The following is a 23,680-nucleotide window of genomic DNA, read 5'->3' as shown; positions in this document are numbered from 1 at the left end:
CAACCTTGTTCCTGGCCTCCCTCTCTCTCACAGATCCCTCTGGTCAGCTGACCTCACCATCGCTCCGCTCACACCACGCCCATAGGGGAATGGGTGCTCACCGATTGCACCCATCTCTGCTCATCCCATCGTCTGTGAGCTCCTCAGGACCTCCACACTCACCCATCTGCACCCTGAGCTCGCCCATCACCAGCTTGGCTTTGCCCTTTTCTGTCAGCAGCCGTCCAGCGGGACACCACTCTACCTCCTCCAGCATGGGCTTCAGCCCGCAGGTAAGGCCTCCAACGCAACCTACAACCCCCAGACACCACACTCAATCACCTGCTCCTTGGACTTGATTTTCCTTCCTTAGTTGGGGTCTTAAGAAGACCTGACTAGGTGTATGGCTGGCCTGCTAGGTTTCCATTATAGATTCAGCGAAACCAAATGTTGCCAAATGAAACTCTTTACAAGCTTGCCTGTAAGGATTCAGGATGGCAACATGTGCGTTGTGTAAAAGAACGGCCAAATGTGAGGATAACCTTTTCACAAACCACAAGCTGAGGCCTGGGTGCTTTTATGTGAAACTGAGAAATGCCAGGGTTGCCCATTTTATATTTGAAAAGGTCTCACGAGGTTTTGTGGCATGCAAATTCATATGATATAGTAATGGGCTTGACAACTGAATGAAAAGGCTTTTTGTTTCTAGACGGTTATTTTCTATTTTTCATCCGTGCAATCAACTAAACCCAGAGTTATTCCTTTTGAAGAATAGTTGAACAGAACATAGAGCTACATTTAGATATCTTTTTCCACTTAAGCTGATGTACTGTACTGTTGCATAACACAGAGCTCTGTGCTATACTGTACTAGTGCATACAGTAGCATTAGGTTGTTAGCACAATACACTGTTCTGATGGCCTTCTCTGCCTGTGCAAATAGGAAGTTTATCATCAGCTTGTACTTCACTGTTACTTATTAAAGGCCTGGAAGCTTTTCAACAGTAAAACATTTCTTATGATACTTATTTATATAGAAGACTCTTCTTCTTGAAATTGTTATGGAAAATGCCAATGTTTGTCATTTAACTTTAATTATGAATTAAGTCTTAAATCTGATGTCATGTTTTATACTGAAATTTGTCATGTCCTGACCTTAGTTCCTTTGTTTTGTCTTTGTTTTAGTATGGTCAGGGCGTGAGTTGGGGTGGGCAGTCTATGTTCTTTTTTTCTATGATTTGGGATTTCTGTGTTTGGCCTGGTATGGTTCTCAATCGTTGTCCCTGATTGAGAACCATACTTAGGTAGCCTGTTTTCACCCATGATTTGTGGGTGATTATTTTTCCGTTTCAGTGTTTGCACCATACGGGACTGTTTCGGTTTTCATTTGGATTCTCTTGTTCTTTTGTATTTTGTATTCCTTTTCCATTAAATCACATTATGGATACATACCACGTTGCATTTTGGTCCTCCGATCCTTCCTACTACTCCTCCTCAGAGGAGGAAGAAGAAACCCGTTACAAAATTGTATAGTCTACTTGTGTTATTATTGTAATTTTGGTCTCCAGAACCTGGGTTATGTTTTGCAGGCTGTATATGGGTTATATTTTGCAGGCTGTATATGGGTTTAGTTTTGCAGGCTGTATATGGGTTATGTTTTGCAGGCTGTATATGGGTTATGTTTTGCAGGCTGTATATGGGTTATGTTTTGCAGGCTGTATATGGGTTATGTTTTGCAGGCTGTATATGGGTTATGTTTTGCAGGCTGTATATGGGTTATGTTATGCAGGCTGTATATGGGTTATGTTTTGCAGGCTGTATATTGGGTTATGTTATGCAGGCTGTATATGGGTTATGTTTTGCAGGCTGTATATGGGTTATGTTTTGCAGGCTGTATATGGGTTATGTTATTGTGGTCTAACTCAGTCACTGTTAAAATAAACTTCTAAGGTCAAAGTTGGATGACATCACTCTGACCATGCCGGAATGGGGAACAATATATGTAATGTACTGCATGTACTGTAGGGGAGACCAGGGTTGGTTGTCTCAGGGGTTGGTTGTCACATGGAATGTGGTGTTGGTTGTTACAATCAAATCCATTTATAAAAAAAAAATGTGTGGTTGGTTGTGGGTAATTTCAAGGTAACAGAATTACATCATGGGTCCCTGATCTCTGCTAAACATAAATGCATTATTATTGATGTCATTCTCTTCATGGTGATGTATGCTGAATAGGTACACAAGGTACAAAAATGTAGAATCCTCCTTTTCATGTTTGGATGTTATTCTACACACTGGCTATTATTCTAATGAGCTCTGCCCCCAAACAAGACCAAATTTGGTTGGTATGGACTGGACCAAATCTGTACCAATCATAGATGTCTATGTTTCACAGGTTTGGACATCACAGTAAAGCATCATAGATCATGGTAAGGTAGAGTAGAGTTCAGAACAGTATAGTAAAGTACAATACAGTAAATTACATTGCACTCTACTCTACTGTACTGTACTGAACTCTACTCTACTGTAATGTACTGAACTCTAGTGTACTGTACTGTACTCTACTCTAGTCTACTGTACTGTACTTTAGTCTACTCTACTGTACTGAACTATATTCTACTGTACTGTACTTTACTGAACTCTAGTTGACCGAACTGTACTGTCCTCTAAGGTAAAGTACTGTTCTTTACTGTATTGAACTGTACTCTACTGTACTGAACTCTACTGTACTATACTGTACTGTACTGTACTCTACAGAACTCTGCTCTACTGTACTGTACTGAACTATACTTTTAAGTACAGTACTGCTCTTTACTGTATTGAACTCTACTCTACTGTATTTAACTGAACTCTGCTGTACTGAACTCTATTCTACTCTACTGTACAGTACTGAACTCTACTGTACTCTAAGGTACAGTACTGTTTACTGTATTGAACTCTACTGTACTATACTCTACTGTACTGTACTTTAGAGAACTCTGCTCTACTGTACTGTATTTATCTGAACTCTACTGAGCTACACTGTACTGTACAGTACTGTACTTAACTCTAGTGTACTGTACTGAACTATACTTTAAAGTGCAATACTGCTCTTTACTGTATTGAACTCTACTCTACTGTATTTAACTGAACTCTGCTGTACTGAACTCTATTCTACTCTACTGTACAGTACTGAACTCTACTGTACAGTATTTAACTCTACTCTACTGTATTTAACTGAACTCTACTGTACAGTACTGAACTCTACTGTATTTAACTGAACTCTACTGTACAGTACTGTACTTAACACTAGCTTACTGTACTGAACTCTACTCTAAGGTACAGTACTGTTCTTAACTGTATTGAACTCTAGTCTACTCTAATCTTGTGGGGCGGCAGGTAGCCTAGTGGTTAGAGCATTGGGCAATTAACCGAAAGGTTGCTGGATTGATTCACTAAACTGACAAGGAAAAATGTGTCGTTCTGCTGCTGAACAAGGCAGTTAATCCACTGTTCCCAGGTAGGCCGTCATTGTAAATAAGATTTTGTTCTTAATCTGACTTGCCTAGTTAAATAAAGGTAACTCTACTGAACTAAACTTCACTGTATTGTACTCTACTCTACTCTACTCTACAGTTCTGTACTCTACTGTACTGAACTGTTCTCATCTACTGTACTGTACTTTACTCTACGGTACTGTACTGTACTGTACGGTACGGTACTGTACTTTACTTTACTCTACTGTACTCTACTCTACGGTACTGTACTTTACTCTACTGTACTCTACAGTACTGCAATCTACTCTACAGTTCTGTACTTTAGTCTACTGTACTCTACTCAACTGTACTCTATGGTACTGTACTTTACTCTACTCTACGGTACTGTACTTTACTTTACTCTTCTGTACTCTACTCTACTGTACTGTACTTTACTCTACTGTACTCTACAGTACTGCAATCTACTCTACAGTTATGTACTTTAGTCTACTGTACTGTACTATACTGTACTTTACTCTAGTCTTCTTTATTGTACTGTAAATAAAAGGTTAAATACAAAATAAAATACTCTAGTCTTCTGTACTGTACATTACTGAACTCTACAGTACTGTACTGAACTCTAGTCTACTGAACTCTACTGTACTGTACTCTACTGTACTCTACAATACAGTGCTTTACTCTAGTCTAGTCTACTGTACTGTACTGAACTATGCTATAATCTACTCTACTGTACTCTAGTCTACTCGTACTGTACGACACTCTACTGTACTGAATTGTACTCTACTCTACCCTACTCCGCTGTACTCTACTGAACTGTACTCTACTCGAGTCTACTCTACTCTACTGAACTAACCATACTCTACTTTTCTAAGACCCCTTTTCTATCTGTTTGACCAGAAATCAAAGCCTTTGCTTATTCCTAATTTGCAGGATGGAAAATGGTTGAATCATTTATATATGCTTTAACTTTTAAAAAAGAAATACAGTTTAGTCGGAAGTCTACATACACCGTAGCCAAATACATTTAAACTCAGTTTTTCACAATTCTTGACATTTAATCCTAGTAAAAATTCCCTGTTTTAGATAAGTTAGGATCACCACTTTATTTTAATAATGTGAAATGTCTGAATAATAGAGAACGATTTATTTCAGCTTCTATTTCTTTAATCACATTCCCAGTGGGTCAGAAGTTTACATACACTCAATTAGTATTTGGTAGCATTGCCTTTTAAATTGTTTAACTTGGGTCAAATGTTTCGGGTAGCCGTCCACAAGCTTCCAACAATAAGTTGGGTGAAATTTGGCCCATTCCTCCTGACAGAGCTGGTGTAATTGAGTCAGGTTTGTGGGCCTCCTTGCTCGCACACAATTTTTCAGTTCTGCCCACACATTTTCTATAGGATTGAGGTCAGAGCTTTGATGGCCACTCCAATACCTTGACTTTGTTATCCTTGAGCCATTTTGCCATAACTTTGGAAGTATGCTTGGGGTCATTGTCCATTTGGAAGACCCATTTGCGACAAAGCTTTAACTTCCTGACTGATGTGTTGAGATGTTGCTACAATATATACACATAGTTTTCCCCCTTCATGATGCCATCTATTTTGTGAAGTGCACCAGTCCCTCCTGCAGGAAAGCCCCTGCACAGCATGATGCTGCCCTCCCCGGGCTTCACGGTTGGGATGGTGTTCTTCGGCTTGCAAGCGTCCCCATTTAACCTCCAAACACAACGATGGTCATTATGGCCAAATAGTTATATTTTTGTTTCATCAGACCAGAGGACATTTTCTTACTTTTCTCCAAAAAGTGCGATCTTTGCAGTTGCAAACCGTAGTCTGGCTTTTTTATGCCATTTTTGGAGCAGTGGCTTCTTCCTTGCTGAGCGGCCTTTCAGGTTATGTCGATATAGGACTCGTTTTACTGTGGATATAGATACTTTTGTACCTGTTTCCTCCAGCATCTTCATAAGGTCCTTTGCTGTTGTTCTGGGATTGATTTGCACTTTTCACACCAAAGTACTTTCATCTCTAGGAGACAGAATGCGTCTCCTTCCTGAGCGGTATGACGGCTGTTTGGTCCCATGGTGTTTATACTTGCATACTATTGTTTGTACAGATGAACATGGTACCTGCTCCCAAGGATGAACCAAACATGTGGAGGTCTACAATTTTTTTCTGAGGTCTTGGCTGATTTCTTTTGATTTTTCCATGATGTCAAGCAAAGAGGCACTGCATTTGAAGGTAGGCCTTGAAATCAATCCACAGGTACACCTCCAATTGACTCAAATTATGTCAGAAGCTTCTAAAGCCATGACATAATTTTCAGGAATTTTCCAAGCTGTTTGAAGGCACAGTCAACTTAGTGTATGTAAACTTCTGACCCACTGGAATTGTTATACAGTGAATTATAAGTGAAATAATCTGTCTGTAAACAATTGTTGGAAAAATGATTTGTTTCATGCGCAAAGTAGATGTCCTAACCAACTTGCCAAAACTATAGTTTCTTAACAAAAAATTTGTGGAGTGGTTCTAAAATGAGTTTTAATGACTCCAACCTAAGTGTATGTAAAGTTCCGACTTTAACCTCTTAGCTTCCATTTAACACCAATTTGTATGTGCACATATATTAGTGCTCATGGAGTCTTTTACATGAAAACGCCCTTGTCACACTCCAACCCATTGTAACCATATTATTTGGGGACATTGCCACTGTACAATAAATCCCCTGCTCTTTTGTGCTTTGTGCTGTAAAGAGCTCCCTTTGTTGCCTTCCTCTCACGCACATATTTTTTCTGTCACACCCACACATGCACAAATGCATGTGCAAACACACGCATACACACACCAATTTACTCAACATGTAATTTGTTATTGTCACGGTGTTAAATGTAGATTATTTGGGGGGAATATGGTAGCCTAGTGGTTAGAGTGTTGGGCCAGTAACCGAAAGGTTGCTGGGTCGAATTCCTGAGCTGACAAGGTAAAAAATCTGTTGTTCAGGTGCAGAACAAGGCAGTTAACCCACTGTTCCCTGGTAGGCTGTCATTGTAAATAAGTATTTGTTCTTAACTGACTTACCTAGTTAAATAAAGGTTATACAATCAAAGAAAGGCCATTTCTAAGACTATATGCTGTATTGTTTGATTTCCTGTTAGAAAAGGAAGCTACTAGCAAACATTGTGACAACCAATCCCATGCTGTGTGACAACCAACTCTGTGATGCGACTGGTGGACAGTGTGTTTAATGGCTTATAATGTAGGATGTACGATATGAGGATAAAAAGGGGTCCCCATTTCAAACCAAAACCTTGGTCTTTCTCCTAATAATGAAAATAGTATTGTAAGATATAATGGTGCTGAGAAATACATACAAGAGTAAAAAGTGTGCCAACCAACCCCAGTCTACTCTGAGTGTTTTATTTACTGTTATATTTACGGTTATCATCACATAATATCATATAGGCCTAATTGTATACATTTATGTGACATATAAAGGACTCATTTAGATCCTCAACCATGGGGCTTTCCAACGGTATTGTCTACTCACTGCCACTAATATAACAGACCCTGTGGTTAATTCAAATTGGACCTGGTATGCATGGAAACAATGGACTTATTTTTTTGGGACATATATACAGTGTGTCCAATTTGGCTTCTGAATTGAGAGGGTGTGTATATTAAACCTGCAGATTTGGTCTTGTTGGCTTCATTGTCAGCTAGTAAAGCGAGCTCTGTGGGTCGTCTGGTCTGTAATCTCATACAGACTCATTATCCCCGTCAGAGGCTTTGACCCCTGACACCTATGATTTGAGTCTGCCACATGGGTTGAATGCTCTTTATTAGCCACCTAAATGGGCTTAGCAGACGTCTATCAGAGAGGAAACTGGCGACAGTTGAAAGCAGCAACAGCTTGACCACGTGGTGTATGTCCAGATCTAAGTTAGAACACTATATATTGGCCCATGGTGAACCCTCCACTCCCAATTTACATTTACATTTAAGTCATTTAGCAGACGCTCTTATCCAGAGCGACTTACAAATTGGTGCATTCACCTTATGACATCCAGTGGAACAGCCACTTTACAATAGTGCATCTAAATCTTTTAAGGGGGTGAGGTGTAGAACACTTATAGTGGCCCAAACCCTCCTCTCCCAATGTGTGAAGGTGAAGTTATATAGTGGCCCATGGTGAACCCTCCTCTCCCAATGTGTGAAGGTGAAGTTAGAACACTATATAGTGGCCCATGGTGAACTCTTCTCCCAATCTGGTGAACCCTCCTCTCCCAATGTGTGAAGGTGAAGTTAGAACACTATATAGTGGCCCATGGTGAACTCTCCTCTCCCAATGTGTGAAGGTGAAGTTAGAACACTATATAGTGGCCCATGGTGAACCCTCCTCTCCCAATGTGTGAAGGTGAAGTTAGAACACTATATAGTGGCCCATGGTGAACCCTCCTCTCCCAATGTGTGAAGGTGAAGTTAGAACACTATATAGTGGCCCATGGTGAACCCTCCTCTCCCAATGTGTGAAGGTGAAGTTAGAAACTTTCAGAGGAAGAATGAGTAGTTGTGTCATATAAACCACGAGCAGGGCTGTTGATCTGTCTTGTGATGATGCATACAGTCTAGTGTGTACAGGACAGTGAATTTAGAAAGACCCTGCGGTCCCAGTCGCAGCCTTTTGGTGCGTCTGAACCCTGATAAAAGGTAGTGAGTGCACTGAATAGGGAATAGAGTGCCATTTCAGAGGCTGTCTCAGTCTACCTCCAGCACTACACCAGAGGAGTTGGTTAACTAGCTTCTCCATGGCAGCCAGATGGAGAGTGACCGACATGTACAGATCTCTGACTTGGCCCCAGAAGACAACCTCGTCCCTGTGGTCCATATGAAATAAACAACAGACAAGGTTTCAGTTTCTTTAACACTGAGCATCTGCCGATGACCTTCTATCTACGTTTTCATTAGATTTCCAGTGTATACACGCACAAACAAAGCACTTCAATTTTCTATGGGATTGAGGTCAGGGCTTTGTGATGGCCACTCCAATACCTTGACTTTGTTGTCCTTGAGCCATTTTGCCACAACTTTGGAAGTATGCTTTGTCCCCATGTGCAGTTGCAAACCGCAGTCAGGCTTTTTTATGGCGGTTTTGGAGCAGTGGCTTCTTCCTTGCTGAGCGGCCTTTCAGGTTATATCGATATAGGACTCGTTTTACTGTCGTTATAGATACTTTTGTACCTGCATCCTCCAGCATCTTCACAAGGTTCTTCCACGCACAAACAAAGCACTTCAATATGTCCAACCTCTCCCCCAAAACCCAAGACATTCGAAAACAAATGTCCATATTTGGCATCTAAGGTCTAAGAGGAGGCCTGAATAAACCCTCATTACAAAGATTTGAGTTGGGTTTATGTATGTGGTTGTTCTTTCTACCTGTTAGGGTTGGACTCATATTCTCCATATTATTCTCCAGTCTAAAATTAGGATGTTGGCAACGTGGGGATGCAATGTGAATCACCACAACACAGTTTTGTCTAAAGGGTGTCTGTCGATCACTGTGATACAAGACCTCAAGACTGTGTGTGTGTGTGTGTGTGTGTGCGCGAAGAATGAGAGAGATGAGCGTCTTTGTCTCCACTTTGACAGTCTAATCCTCTTGTCTGTCTGTTCTCTTTGTTGCTTGTTTCCAGCTCAGCTTCCCAGTGATCCCCAGTAGCAGCATCATTATCAGCACAGAGGACATCAAACCCCCACTGGGCCAAAACAGAGTGCTAAAGGTTCCTGCTCAGCCCACATGCACCTGTCTCTCCTTTAACAAACACATCTGTGCCATCTGTGGAGACCGCGCCTCAGGTCAGCACCCCAAACGTCCCCACAACAGCCCCACAATGTCTCCCTGATCCCCAATACAGGGCCCTACAGGCTGGGGGGTCCCTCATCTCAAAATGCGGATCATTGTCATTCTACTGTACAAGCATGAAGGGAAGAACTAAACCGTTGTATGTATTGTTCTGGCAGGTAAACACTATGGAGTATATAGCTGTGAAGGTTGCAAGGGCTTCTTCAAGAGAACAGTGAGGAAAGAGCTGACGTATACCTGTCGAGACAACAAGGACTGTCTGATTGACAAGCGCCAACGCAACCGATGTCAGTACTGCCGCTACCAGAAGTGTCTGGCCATGGGCATGAAGAGAGAAGGTATGCTCCAGGAAATGACCTGAAAGAGTGAGCACAGACAGACACTCATGTGAAACCAACATCAGAGTGCTGCTTTGCTTCCTCCACTGTCCCCGTCCCCTCGCAAACACACGCGACTGACTTCCTCCACAATGTACCAACCAAAAGGGTATCCTACGAAGCAGGTTTGAGGAGATTGCGAGGTAGCATTGATCAACTCTGAGTTCAACTCGGGATAGCCAGTCATGTACTGTACATATTTGTCAGGTAGATGTCTATGGCAATGAATCCTTAAGAACTAACTTGATCCAGGGAAGGCTAACTCAGGGCTAACTCCATTTATCCTGAATGAAGTGTCTGAAACACAGGTTGAGGACCAATGAAATCAGATTCCCTCTCTCTCTCAAAGATTACGACATCATCCCCTTCATTTGATGAAGAAGACTGATATAAATATTTTATTAATCAAATGCTTTAAAAAAATGTTATTAATCAAATGCTTTTTTGTGTGTTATTTTTTTTTTTAAAGTGACTTGCCCATGGATTGATGTTTCAGCATTGTCTCAATGAAGAGTTCGACATTTGACTAGCCACGTGCGACATGCACGCGCAGTTACAAGCCTGCTAGAACTTGCAGCAGGTGGATGAGCAATATCCACCGTCATAGTACGGATGAAAACTGAGCTGGACTGTGAAGCTAACGGAAGCTAATTAGCTTTAGAAAACCCTGAGTAGATTTAGCTTGCTCCATAGGATACTCCTCTGCTGTGCTCCCGAATAGGAACCCACCACACACACACACACACACACACACACACACACACACACACACACACACACACACACACACACACACACACACACACACACACACACACACAGCATACTTTATAGGGTACACCATCTATCAGAACAGTGTCTATGGTACACCATCTGTCACCACGGTGTCTAGGGTACACCTTCTGTCACCACGGTGTCTAGGGTACACCTTCTGTTACCACGGTGTCTAGGGTACACCGTGTTGTCACCACAGTGTCTAGGATACACCGTGTTGTCACCACAGTGTCTAGGGTACACCTTCTGTCACCACAGTGTCTATGGTACACCTTCTGTCACCACAGTGTCTAGGATACACCGTGTTGTCACCACAGTGTCTAGGGTACACCTTCTGTCACCACAGTGTCTAGGGTACACCTTCTGTCACCACAGTGTCTAGGGTACACCTTCTGTCACCACAGTGTCTATGGTACACCTTCTGTCACCACAGTGTCTAGGATACACCATATGTCACCACAGTGTCTAGGGTACACCTTCTGTCACCACAGTGTCTAGGGTACACCTTCTGTCACCACAGTGTCTAGGGTACACCTTCTGTCACCACAGTGTCTATGGTACACCTTCTGTCACCACAGTGTCTAGGATACACCATCTGTCACCACAGTGTCTAGGGTACACCTTCTGTCACCACAGTGTCTAGGGTACACCTTCTGTCACCACAGTGTCTAGGGTACACCTTCTGTCACCACAGTGTCTAGGGTACACCTTCTGTCACCACAGTGTCTAGGGTACACCTTCTGTCACCACAGTGTCTAGGATACACCGTCTGTCACTACAATGTCTAGGGTACACCTTCTGTTACCACGGTGTCTAGGGTACACCGTCTGTCTCACAGTGTCTAGGATACACCGTGTTGTCACCACAGTGTCTAGGGTACACCTTCTGTCACCACAGTGTCTAGGGTACACCTTCTGTCACCACAGTGTCTAGGGTACACCTTCTGTCACCACAGTGTCTAGGGTACACCTTCTGTCACCACAGTGTCTATGGTACACCTTCTGTCACCACAGTGTCTAGGATACACCATCTGTCACCACAGTGTCTAGGTACACCTTCTGTCACCACAGTGTCTAGGGTACACCTTCTGTCACCACAGTGTCTAGGGTACACCTTCTGTCACCACAGTGTCTAGGGTACACCTTCTGTCACCACAGTGTCTATGGTACACCTTCTGTCACCACAGTGTCTAGGATACACCATCTGTCACCACAGTGTCTAGGGTACACCTTCTGTCACCACAGTGTCTAGGGTACACCTTCTGTCACCACAGTGTCTAGGGTACACCTTCTGTCACCACAGTGTCTAGGGTACACCTTCTGTCACCACAGTGTCTAGGGTACACCTTCTGTCACCACAGTGTCTAGGATACACCGTCTGTCACTACAATGTCTAGGGTACACCTTCTGTTACCACGGTGTCTAGGGTACACCGTCTGTCTCACAGTGTCTAGGATACACCGTGTTGTCACCACAGTGTCTAGGGTACACCTTCTGTCACCACAGTGTCTAGGGTACACCTTCTGTCACCACAGTGTCTAGGGTACACCTTCTGTCACCACAGTGTCTAGGGTACACCTTCTGTCACCACAGTGTCTAGGGTACACCTTCTGTCACCACAGTGTCTATGGTACACCTTCTGTCACCACAGTGTCTAGGGTACACCATCTGTCACCACAGTGTCTAGGGTACACCTTCTGTCACCACAGTGTCTAGGGTACACCTTCTGTCACCACAGTGTCTAGGGTACACCTTCTGTCACCACAGTGTCTATGGTACACCTTCTGTCACCACAGTGTCTAGGATACACCATCTGTCACCACAGTGTCTAGGGTACACCTTCTGTCACCACAGTGTCTAGGGTACACCTTCTGTCACCACAGTGTCTAGGGTACACCTTCTGTCACCACAGTGTCTAGGGTACACCTTCTGTCACCACATTGTCTAGGATACGCCATCTGTCACCACAGTGTCTAGGGTACACCTTCTGTCACCACAGTGTCTAGGGTACACCTTCTGTCACCACAATGTCTAGGGTATACCGTCTGTCACCACAGTGTCTAGGATACACCGTCTGTCACCACAGTGTCTAGGATACACCGTCTGTCACCACAATGTCTAGGGTACACCGTCTGTCACCACAGTGTCTAGGGTACACCGTCTGTCACCACAGTGTCTAGGGTACACCGTCTGTCACCACAGTGTCTAGGGTACACCGTCTGTCACCACAATGTCTAGGGTACACCGTCTGTCACCACAGTGTCTAGGGTACACCGTCTGTCACCACAGTGTCTAGGGTACACCGTCTGTCACCACAGTGTCTAGGGTACACCGTCTTTCACCACAGTGTCTAGGATACACCGTCTGTCACCACAATGTCTAGGGTACACCGTCTGTCACCACAGTGTCTAGGGTACACCGTCTGTCACCACAGTGTCTAGGGTACACCGTCTGTCACCACAGTGTCTAGGGTACACCGTCTGTCACCACAGTGTCTAGGGTACACCGTCTGTCACCACAGTGTCTAGGATATACCGTCTGTCACCACGGTGTCTAGGGTTCAGTGTCTGTCAGCAGAGTTCCTGTATCTACCCTCAGGGCATGGCTCGTGAAGAAATGAGCTCTCGTTGTGGAATACGGACGCTTTCCCTGCTTATTGTACTGTTTATCATGTTTGATGTTTAATTGGATCTTAGCCAATAGTTTCATATACTGAGACACCACTGATTAACACTTTGGTCCCACTGTAAACAAAATATAACTTTTAAAGCTTACTGAACCCTTCATAAACTCTTCATGAGGCCATTCATATCAAATGTCATGCTATAAAAGGAGATCTTCACCTTGGTGGAGTAGGCTAAGAGCATTCCCCACTTCTCTGAGCTGGCCCTGGACAGTGTTGTATGAGGCTGGCTATAACAGAAGCTACATTCAATGCTTTCACCCCAGCTGTGCAGGACGAGCGCCAGAGAGCCAAGGAGAGGCGCGAGAGTGAGGCGGACTCGTTAGGTTGTGCTAACGAAGACATGCCTGTGGAGAGGATAGAGGAGGCGGAGCTCGCTGTGGAGCTAAAGACCAAGACATGCATCAAGGGGAGCCTGGGCGTGCCCACCAACTCAGTGAGTTCACTGCACACTATATAACTTATTACTGATCCCTTACTATACTCTATGACTATATAGTAGCATACACTGTATATCACATACTGGCAAAACAACCTCATTCCCCCATCTTATGCTAACTGCCTAGGGGGAGGTATAGCTGAGACACAAGCTGAATGTTCTTCAAATTTGCTTTAGAAACCACCACAGAAAAGTCCCCTTGGTAGAGGCCATATTTAACTCAAGCTCATTGTATCCCTCTAGCTCAGGTCTCTGAACTCTTGACCCCCTGACTTCCACTCTGTCTCCCCAGCCCAACGACCCTGTGACCAATATATGCCAGGCAACAGACAAGCAGCTCTTTAACTTGGTGGAGTGGGCCAAGATGATCCCCCATTTCTCAGAGCTGGTCCTGGACGACCAGGTCATCCTCCTAAGAGCAGGTATCGTCTGATCTCATCTGCTGTGGTCAATCCTGTAAGGGGAAATCAAAACTGAGCAGCTCTGACGACAACTAGGATTTACTCGCCTTTTACTTGATGTCCCACCATTTACCAAGGCCATATTCATTAGGCTCCAAACAGACCTGAACAAGGAGGGGATGTTTGAACTTATCCAATAAGAAATGCTCATTTACATTTACATTACATTGGAAAATGTTTTGTAACGTTTCCCATTGCATGCCTTAATGAATATGACCCAGTTAGATGTTTCCCTCTCTACCCCTCAGGGTGGAATGAGCTCCTCATAGCTTCTTTCTCCCATCGCTCCATCACTGTGAACGACAGCATTCTGCTGGCAAACGGACTCCAACTGCATCGCAACAGCGCCCACAGTGCAGGGGTGGGGTCCATCTTTGACAGGTAAACACTAACAGCCTGGCTCACAGATCCTCATCATCACAGTTAGTCCTTTCATTGGTACCATTGGATACTTGTATAATCTACCTTATAGTGGATTGAGTACTATCATATAATTACAGTTAAAGTAAGATTTAAAGTGTTACTGTTAACAAACTCAATTTTCCTCAAATTCCTGATAAATATTCCATGGGTTTTTCAAGCTCATTACATGCTCATTGCTCATTGCCTTATTATCGCAAAATCTGGCCTAATTTTGCTTGCATGCTCTCGAATCCAAACCTTTTGAGAAGGTTTGATGTAGGATCATGAATATTTCCCTCAGATTTCATCTGACATGCAACATTTTGTGCATTTGTGATGCTTGCAGAGTGATGAATTAATCTATGAATATTTTGTCTCTGAAGAGTTGTTGGGGCAATGAATTCTAAACAGCGATACATCCAAGGCTATCAGAGGAATGTTGTCAGTATATTAAAGTAGCTTGTTTTACCTGCACAGAGTGCTGACTGAGCTTGTGTCGAAAATGCGAGACATGCAGATGGACAAGTCTGAGTTAGGGTGCCTTCGAGCCATCGTTCTCTTCAACCCAGGTAGGTCTACTGTACATCACACACTCCATCCTGGATAGCAACTCATCAAGCTGTACTGTACATGAATGGGACAAAGACTGTTATTTCAGGCCTATTCTTAGTCGAGGTTGTTTTGTGTTGTTTACATACAGTAGTAATACTGATATAGTACTGTATATACCTGTTCAATGCATATTCATTTGTAAATGTGAAGGGGAGGAATTTGAAGACAGTATGATAGTGTTACAGAGCACTATATAAAATATATAAAGCACTATATAAAGCACTATATAAAATATATAAAGCACCATATGAAATGAGGTGAATAGAGCAGGGTTATATTTAATGTTAATTCACCACACCAACATCCTAGTATAAAACAGGCTCTCTCTAATACAAGTCCAGTAGCCCTGGGTGGGTGGGTGGGTGGGTGGGTGTGGTGGGTGGGTGGGTGCGTGTTTGTGTGTGTGTGTGTGCATGCGCGTTTATATGAAGTAAATGCCTGGTCTCTGTTTAACACATTTTAATCAGGTTGTTAAGAGGAATAGATTTTGATGGCCTACTTTCCAAATATAGTGTGTGATGTAAAGCCTGAACCACTTTAATGTTTTGCTTTCCTCCTAAACTATCAACAATAGAGTGCATTCAGAAAGTATTCAGATCCCTTGACTTTTTCCACATTTTGTTACTTTACAGCCTTATTCTAAAATGGATTTAACAAATGTTTTTCCTCTTCAATCTACACAGAATACCCCATAATGACAAACTGAAAGCAGGTTTTTAGACATTTTTGCAAATGTATTAAAAATAAAAAACAGAAATACCATATTTACATAAGTATTCAGACACTTTGATATGAGACTCGAAATTGAACTCGGGTGCTTCCTGTTTCCATTGATCATCCTTGAGATGTTTCTACAACTTGATTGAAGTCCATCTTTGGTAAATTCAATTGATTGGACATGATTTGGAAAGGCACACACCTGTCAATATAAGGTCCCACAGTTGCCAGTGCATGTCAGAGCTAAAAAACAAAGTGATGAGGTTGAAGGAATTGTCCGTAGAGCTCCGAGACAGGATTGTGTCGAGGCACACATCTGGGAAAGGGTACCAAAACATTTCAGCAGCATTGGCGGTCCCAAAGAACACAATGACCTCCATCATTCTTAAATGGAAGAAGTTTGGAACCACCAACACTCTTCTTAGAGCTGGCTGCACGGCCAAACTGATTAATCGGGGGAGAAGGGCCTTGGTCAGGGAGGTGACCAAGAACTCGATGGTCGCTCTGACAGAGCTCCAGAGTTCCTCTGTGGAGATGGGAGAACCTTCCAGAAGGACAACCATCTTTGCAGCATTCTACCAATCAGGCCTTTATGGTAGAGTGGCCAGATAGAAGCCACTCCTCAGTAAAAGGCACATGACAGCCCGCTTGTGAGTTTGCCAAAAGGTACCTAAAGGACTCTCAGACCATGAGAAACAAGATTCTCTGGTATGATGAAACCAAGATTGAACTCTTTGGCCTGAATGCCAAGCGTCACGTCTGTAGGAAACCTGGCACCATCCCTACGGGGAAGCATGGTGGTGACAGCATCATGCTGTGGGGATGTTTTTCCAGCTGCAGGGACTGGGAGACTAGTTAGGATCGTAAAAAAGATGAATGGAGCAAAGTACAGAGATACTTGATGAAAATCTGCTCCAGGGTGCTCAGGACCTCAGGGCGAAGGTTCACCTTCCAACAGGACAACTACCCTAAGTACACAGCCAAGACAACTCAGGAGTGGCTTCGGGACAAGTCTTTGAATGTCCTTGAGTGGCTCAGCCAGAGCCCGGACTTGAAATCGATCGATCATCTCTGGAGAGACCTGAAAATAGCTGTGCAGCGACGCTCCCCATCCAACCTGACAGAGCTTAAGAGGATCTGCAGAGAAGAATGGGAGAAACTTCCCAAATACAGGTGTGCCAAGCTACCCAAGAATACTCAAGGCTGTAATCGCTGCCAAAGGTGCTTCAAAAAAGTAAAGGGTCTGAATACTTATGTAAGTGTGATAATTAAGTTTATTATTTCTTATAAATTTACACTCATTTAAAAAATATTATAGGGTATTGTGTGTAGATTGGTGAGGTAATCCATTTTAGAATAAGGCTGTAACGTAACAATGTGGAAAAAGTCAAGGGGTCTGAATACTTTCTGAATGCACTGTATAGGCCATCATTAGTATGTGTGTGAAAGGCAACCATTTTCTAAGATACTGTATTCAGTTCAGTACGTAAGACTTGATATCAATGACTTACACCTCAAATGGTTTGGATTAATATAAACAGAAGCCTATAGTGACTCCCCATCCCGCATGAGGGAGCGTAATCATCGACTGACACTAATTAGCATAACACAACGGACATAAATATTCCTAGAAAATCTTCCTATTCATGAAAATCACAAGTGAAATATATTGAGACACAGCTTAGCCTTTTGTTAATCACCCTGTCATCTCAGATTTTCAAAATATGCTTTACAGCCAAAGCACACAAGCATTTGTGTAAGTTTATCGATAGCCTAGCATAGCATTTTGTCCAGCTAGCAGCAGGTAACTTGGTCACGGAAATCAGAAAAGCAATCAAATTAAATCGTTTACCTTTCATGAGCTTCGGATGTTTTCACTCACGAGACTCCCAGTTAGATAGCCAATGTTCCTTTTTTCCCAAAATATTATTTTTGTAGGCGAAATAGCTCCGTTTGTTCTTCACAGTCACGAAAACAACTAAAAATATTCCAAATTAGCTCCATAATATCGACAGAAACATGGCAAACGTTGTTTTTAATCAATCCTCAAGGTGTTTTTCAAATATCTATTCGATAATATATCCACCGGGACAATTGGTTTTTCAGTAGGACCGATTGGAATAATGGCTACCTCTGTATTTTACCGAGAATCACTCTGGGAGCCATCAGGTGACCAGTTGCGCAATGTAGCCGCTTACGGGTATTCTTCAACATAAATGCGTAAAACTACGTCACAATGCTGTAGACACCTTGGGGAATACGGAGAAAAAGTAATCTGGATGATAGCCCACTCACTGCTCAATAGTGAAGCATTGGAACGCAGCGCTTTCAAAACATGAGGCACTTCCAGATTGGATTTTTCTCAGGCTTTCGCCTGCAATATCAGTTCTGTTATACTCACAGACAATATTTTTACAGTTTTGGAAACTTTAGAGTGTTTTCTATCCTAAGCTGTCAATTATATGCATATTCTAGCATCTTGTCCTGACAAAATATCCCAAAATGCCCCCTAGTCACTCAGTTTAGCTGCTGTGATGCATTCATTTATAGGCCATTGTCAAATGAAAATCTTCAGTTTAAATCTTTTTGCTGGTTTCTCTGTACATAAGACTGTTCATAAGTCTGATAATATTTGCCTCCAAAGTCCACGTCATTGACCTCAAACGCTACACGCTCAGTGTGCTTATTTTCAACCAAACTTTAAAGCTAACATCAGTTTGGAAAAAAGACTGAACATTTCAATGTACAAAGGGGCAACACAATGCCAGAGAACGCAAGAATCCATTCAAATGTAATGTACTAACACACAAGGCATCTCCCCACAAGATGTGAAAAGCGAGCGTTTGAGGGTCTATTCTGTCCCTCTTGGGTTGGACCAGTAGAATGTTAAGTAGTTTACTACTGCCCTCTCCTGGGCAGACATTTCTATTACACAATAGTTTTAATGTGTGTTGTGTGTTGGTCTAAAAGTGATGGAACACAGAGTTGGTGTCCTTGTCACCAGTAACACGTTCTGTTTTGTTTCCATATGTGTAGACTCAAAAGGCTTGTCAAACCCAGGGGAGGTTGAGGCTCTCAGAGAAGGGGTGTATGCTTCACTGGAGGCATACTGTAAACACAAATACCCCGGCCAACCAGGAAGGTATTGGTCATTGTTTGGTCATCACCAAATATTTGATGAACCTACTTCTTAGTGACATAATGTCATTTCATCCAGATGTATAATAGTTTTGTTATCATCATAGTCACTCTTTACATGTTCTTGTCTTATACAGATTTGCCAAACTGTTACTTCGATTGCCAGCCCTACGTTCCATTGGCCTCAGGTTTCTGGAGCACCGGTTCTTCTTCAAACTGATAGGGGATACACCCGTTGACACATTCCTCACGGAAATGTTGGAAGCTCCACGCCAAATGACGAAACAGCACTGCAGTTGAAGACTGTCTGTCCAATACTTGCATCAAAACAGAGAGAACTGGTAATTTGCCTGATTGACAGACTGTAAGTTTGAACACAAGAACTTGTGGACAGCAAACCTATGGCTTTGTTTAATGTACAGTAGATGTATTTATCATAGTTTTGTGTCAAAGTGAAATGTCTTGAAGGGCCAGAGTCTGCAACAACCCAAAGCATGAGACCTTTTTCACAATGAATGATAATGTCTTCTCGCTTCAGATTCAACACTGAACATTGTCATAACAGATCAAGACTCCGTGCCACAAACCAGCGACCTCATCATCCTCCTGCCTTAGACAGGTCTACCTCTTGTAGTCATTCTCATATTCTGTGATAATAACAACATGGTCCGGCCAAACTCGTTGTCTAGGATGATCTCCTGCTATACATGTAACCCCCACCTCAGGCTCTCGTAGTTGGTCTTCTCCTCCTTAATGAAAATGTTCTCATGTGACTATATACGGCAGACGAGGGTAATGAATTTAAACTGGAACCCCTTGACAGGGATAATGGTTCAGGTAACTTCAGCTCAAGACCAAGGGTATTTTTTCTACTCCCAGCACTTAACTTTGTCAAGCAGAGAATGGCTCCAGTCAGTAGCTCACTGTGAGGACAGAGGAGGCTAATAGGAGGAGCTATAGGAGGACGGGCTCTTTGTAGTGGCTGGAATGGAATAAATGGAACGGTATCAAACACATCAACCATATAGAAACCTCATGTTTGACCTCATGTTCCATTTACATTCTATTACAATGAGCCCATCCTCCTATAGCTCATCTCACCAGCCTCCACTGTATGACTAGCATGCAACTAGTGGGGAGGATCAATAAGGTCTTCACTAATGATAATTCACATATCAACATGTAGTGCTCATTTCTGTATTGCTATGGGGTTTTTATGGTGCTGCTGTTTGCTTTGTGTTGGTATTTCCAAAGAGTAGCAGTGATAAACATCTTCCAATGTATAGAATGATGCGTCGGTGTGTAGGTCAGTGTTTCCCAACACCAGTCCACCAGTACCCCCAACAGCAAACATTTTTGTTGTAGGCCCAGACAAACTCACCTGATTCAACTCATTGATGGCCTGATGATTAGTTGACAAGTAGAATCAGGTGTACTTGTTTGGGGCAACAACAAGGTTTACTGGTGGGGGTAGTGGAGGAATGGAGTAGGGAACCCCTGGTGTAGGGGACTGTCTGTAAGTGACTCTCTGTAGTATCTGATAGATATAATGCACACATAAGGTCTCTGACGCCAACTGGTGCATCACACAAAAGTAATGCAACTGTCCAAGTACATTAGGACATGAGAAGAGAGCAGTGTTGTAATTACTCATTGCTACAATGTGTTACAATGTTACTTACAGCAGTAACCCTATCCATAACTCCTGAACCTAACCAATCCTATCGTACGTTATTCAAGTGTAATACTGGGTAAGTGCAATACATGTTACACTGTAATGCCAGGAATAATTAGACCCACATTTCCCAGCCCATGCATGACAGAAGACAGACAAGAGAATAATGATTGAGGAGATCAAAAGATGGCAGAGAATTTTAAAGAATTGTTTCAGTCAGAAGTACAATATTCAGGTTGAGCAGCCAGGAATATTTTTGGAACCTCATATGTATTTTAATTGTATTTATTTGAACCTTTATTTGATTAGGGAGTCACGCTGAGACCAAGAGCCCTGAATAACAGAAATGACAGAAATTCAAGCAGAAAGAAAATACATTTATAACAAACAGTTCATTTAGAAATGAAATAACCACCAATCAATGAACAATAGCAGCAAACATAGCCTGCATCTCGTTCAACCACCTTTTCTTTAAGCAGATCTATTAGTTCGTATTTTAGCGGCATCATTGCTTACTGAGCCACTCAGGACTAGTGTATTTTAGCGGCATCATTGCTTACTGAGCCACTCAGGACTAGTGTATTTTAGCGGCATCATTGCTTACTGAGCCACTCAGGACTAGTGTATTTTAGCGGCATCATTGCTTACTGAGCCACTCAGGACTAGTGTATTTTAGCGGCATCATTGCTTACTGAGCCACTCAGGACTAGTGTATTTTAGCGGCATCATTGCTTACTGAGCCACTCAGGACTAGTGTATTTTAGCGGCATCATTGCTTACTGAGCCACTCAGGACTAGTGTATTTTAGCGGCATCATTGCTTACTGAGCCACTCAGGACTATGTTTTTAGCGGCATCATTGCTTACTGAGCCACTCAGGACTAGTGTATTTTAGCGGCATCATTGCTTACTGAGCCACTCAGGACTAGTGTATTTTAGCGGCATCATTGCTTACTGAGCCACTCAGGACTAGTGTATTTTAGCGGCATCATTGCTTACTGAGCCACTCAGGACTAGTGTATTTTAGCGGCATCATTGCTTACTGAGCCACTCAGGACTAGTGTATTTTAGCGGCATCATTGCTTACTGAGCCACTCAGGACTAGTGTATTTTAGGATGAACAATAATCTTGTTTTTTGTTTTTCCTCATTTAAAACATGGCAACATGTCGTTTAAAGGGGAAATCTACATTCATCTTTGGTATTTAAAAATAATTATATATAGATACTGAAGAATATGGGTTATAAATGTCTCATGAGCTACGTTCAACTGTCTTACTCCACCAAACTGTTGTTTACTGGGAAGTAAACCAAGAACAAATGTAGTACACTGTCCTTATTTGACGTGTTCTGTTTAGAGAGCATGTTGTCTTACCTGAGCAGAAAACTCTCTGTAGCCCTGGCTCCATTTACACATGCTGCTCCAGGCCAGACCATGCTCCATGCCAGACCATGCTCCATGCCAGACCATGCTCCAGGCCAGACCATGCTCCATGCCAGACCATGCTCCAGGCCAGACCATGCTCCAGGCCAGACCATGCTCTAGGCCAGTTATAGCTGATGTCACATTTTGCAATGCACCCATGCACCAATTCAACCCAATGAACCCATGATGTCGATTCCCCAATGATGTATAGTTTTAAATCATGTGTTTGCCATGTCTTGTACAACTTGTTCGTTTTGATAATGTAATACAAATATTAATAGTGTTAGCTATAAAGGTGGCAAGGTGTGTACACTGTTCTGATGGCCTTCTCTGCCTGTGCAAATAGGAAGTTTATCATCAGCTTGTACTTCACTGTTACTTATTAAAGGCCTGGAAGCTTTTCAACAGTAAAACATTTCTTATGATACTTATTTAAACAGAGGACCCAATCATATGTAGGGTACAGCCTCTGTCAGCACAGTGTCTAGGGTACACTGCTTAAATAAGTATCATAAGAAACGTTTTACTATCGAAAAGCTATATGCCAACTATCTGTAATATGCTACGCGTATGTGTGATGCAGAGGGCAATATGTAGACTGTTATGTTACATGCATACCTCTAGAGGGAGACATTGCTTTTTTGCAAATTGGCATTGACAAAACTTGTACAGGAGGAGCATAGTGATTTGGGGGATATCACAGCCAAGACAGCCAAAGACGTGGCACATTTTTAATAAGGCATATCCTGCTTTTCCGAAAGCTCAAAGCACTAATAACTCTACCCCTAATTATTACTGATTGAATGTGACATTAATATTTCTGCAAAACTCCTTAAAAATGTTTTTGCTGATCATAAGTTACTGGTGTTGGCAGTCCAATAAGCAGTTATGCCAGTTCTGGTAGTCTGGATTGAATTTAGAGGTAATGTTAAACATGGCTCAGTCTCACTCAGGTTGAAGTGATGTGTGTTGACATGACTAATCATATCCATGGGAGTATTTGTCTCCGTTGCCCAAAGAAAAAGGTGATTAGTGTTATTTTTAAGTTGATAAGGCTATTATGAAATGGTGTTTGGGGAAGAGGCAAAGCATCTTTGCAGAACAATGTTGTCAAAGAAACCTAACTGTGACTTTGGTCAGCTCACTTAATATGACTGAGAATGTTTAGCCGGAGTACATCTCAAAGTCAAGAATTTTGTTTGAGAGGATGACTAAAGACATTTGCTCACATTTCTAGTACAGTAGGTTGTGTAGTTCTTCTGTTTTAACCCTAACCACAACCATACAGAGGAAATACCGAAATGTAACCCCTGAGGATGCTGTGTCCTAGAAGTTAAGAGTTAGAGTTCATTTCATAATTTTGGTGAGTGAATGACAGCACTGACGTTGCCACAATTTCGGACAATTTGAATGACGTTTGCAGCAGCTTCCTGAAACGATGCATAAGAAAGATTGACAGGTTGTGTTGACAGGACGTTTTTCAAAATGTCAACCTGGCTGGTCCTATTTCTGGAGTTTATGCTGGGCATATTGTCTCATGCCTCATCGGCCGCCATCTCTCTGGTCTCGTTGATGTCCTCATAGAGAGTTGGGCTGCGATGTCTCTTTGAATTAAGAGGAGCTATAGGGAGCCCCTAACTAATGTGCCAGTCTTTGTCAAGTTTCC

The 23,680-nt window shown here is 42.5% G+C and overlaps 1 protein-coding gene across 3 annotated transcripts in view; it reads left to right on the top strand.

Annotated features, from left to right (window-relative positions):
* Positions 1 to 21,423, top strand: part of LOC115111305 (retinoic acid receptor RXR-alpha-B) — a 34,955-nt gene extending 13,532 nt beyond the window's left edge. Inside the window, exons 3-12 of one of the 3 annotated variants that reach the window (XR_003860793.2) lie at positions 34 to 272; positions 9,144 to 9,306; positions 9,472 to 9,651; positions 13,413 to 13,582; positions 13,878 to 14,007; positions 14,295 to 14,427; positions 14,926 to 15,017; positions 18,814 to 18,919; positions 19,053 to 19,279; positions 19,454 to 21,423. Coding sequence is in view for 2 of the 3 variants with exons in the window: in XM_029637221.2 (XP_029493081.1) it covers positions 34 to 272; positions 9,144 to 9,306; positions 9,472 to 9,651; positions 13,413 to 13,582; positions 13,878 to 14,007; positions 14,295 to 14,427; positions 14,926 to 15,017; positions 18,814 to 18,919; positions 19,053 to 19,215 (1,376 nt within the window). In the remaining variant the exon portion in view is untranslated. Of the gene's footprint in view, positions 1 to 33; positions 273 to 9,143; positions 9,307 to 9,471; positions 9,652 to 13,412; positions 13,583 to 13,877; positions 14,008 to 14,294; positions 14,428 to 14,925; positions 15,018 to 18,813; positions 18,920 to 19,052 lie in introns of all 3 variants that reach the window. The other 2 variants (XM_029637221.2, XM_029637220.2) reach the window with 2 other exon arrangements.
* The last annotated feature ends 2,257 nt before the right edge of the window (positions 21,424 to 23,680 follow it).

Source organism: Oncorhynchus nerka, linkage group LG27 (genome assembly GCF_034236695.1).
Source record: "Oncorhynchus nerka isolate Pitt River linkage group LG27, Oner_Uvic_2.0, whole genome shotgun sequence".
Lineage (NCBI taxonomy): Eukaryota > Metazoa > Chordata > Actinopteri > Salmoniformes > Salmonidae > Oncorhynchus > Oncorhynchus nerka.
This window is presented reverse-complemented; position numbering and strand designations above follow the sequence as displayed.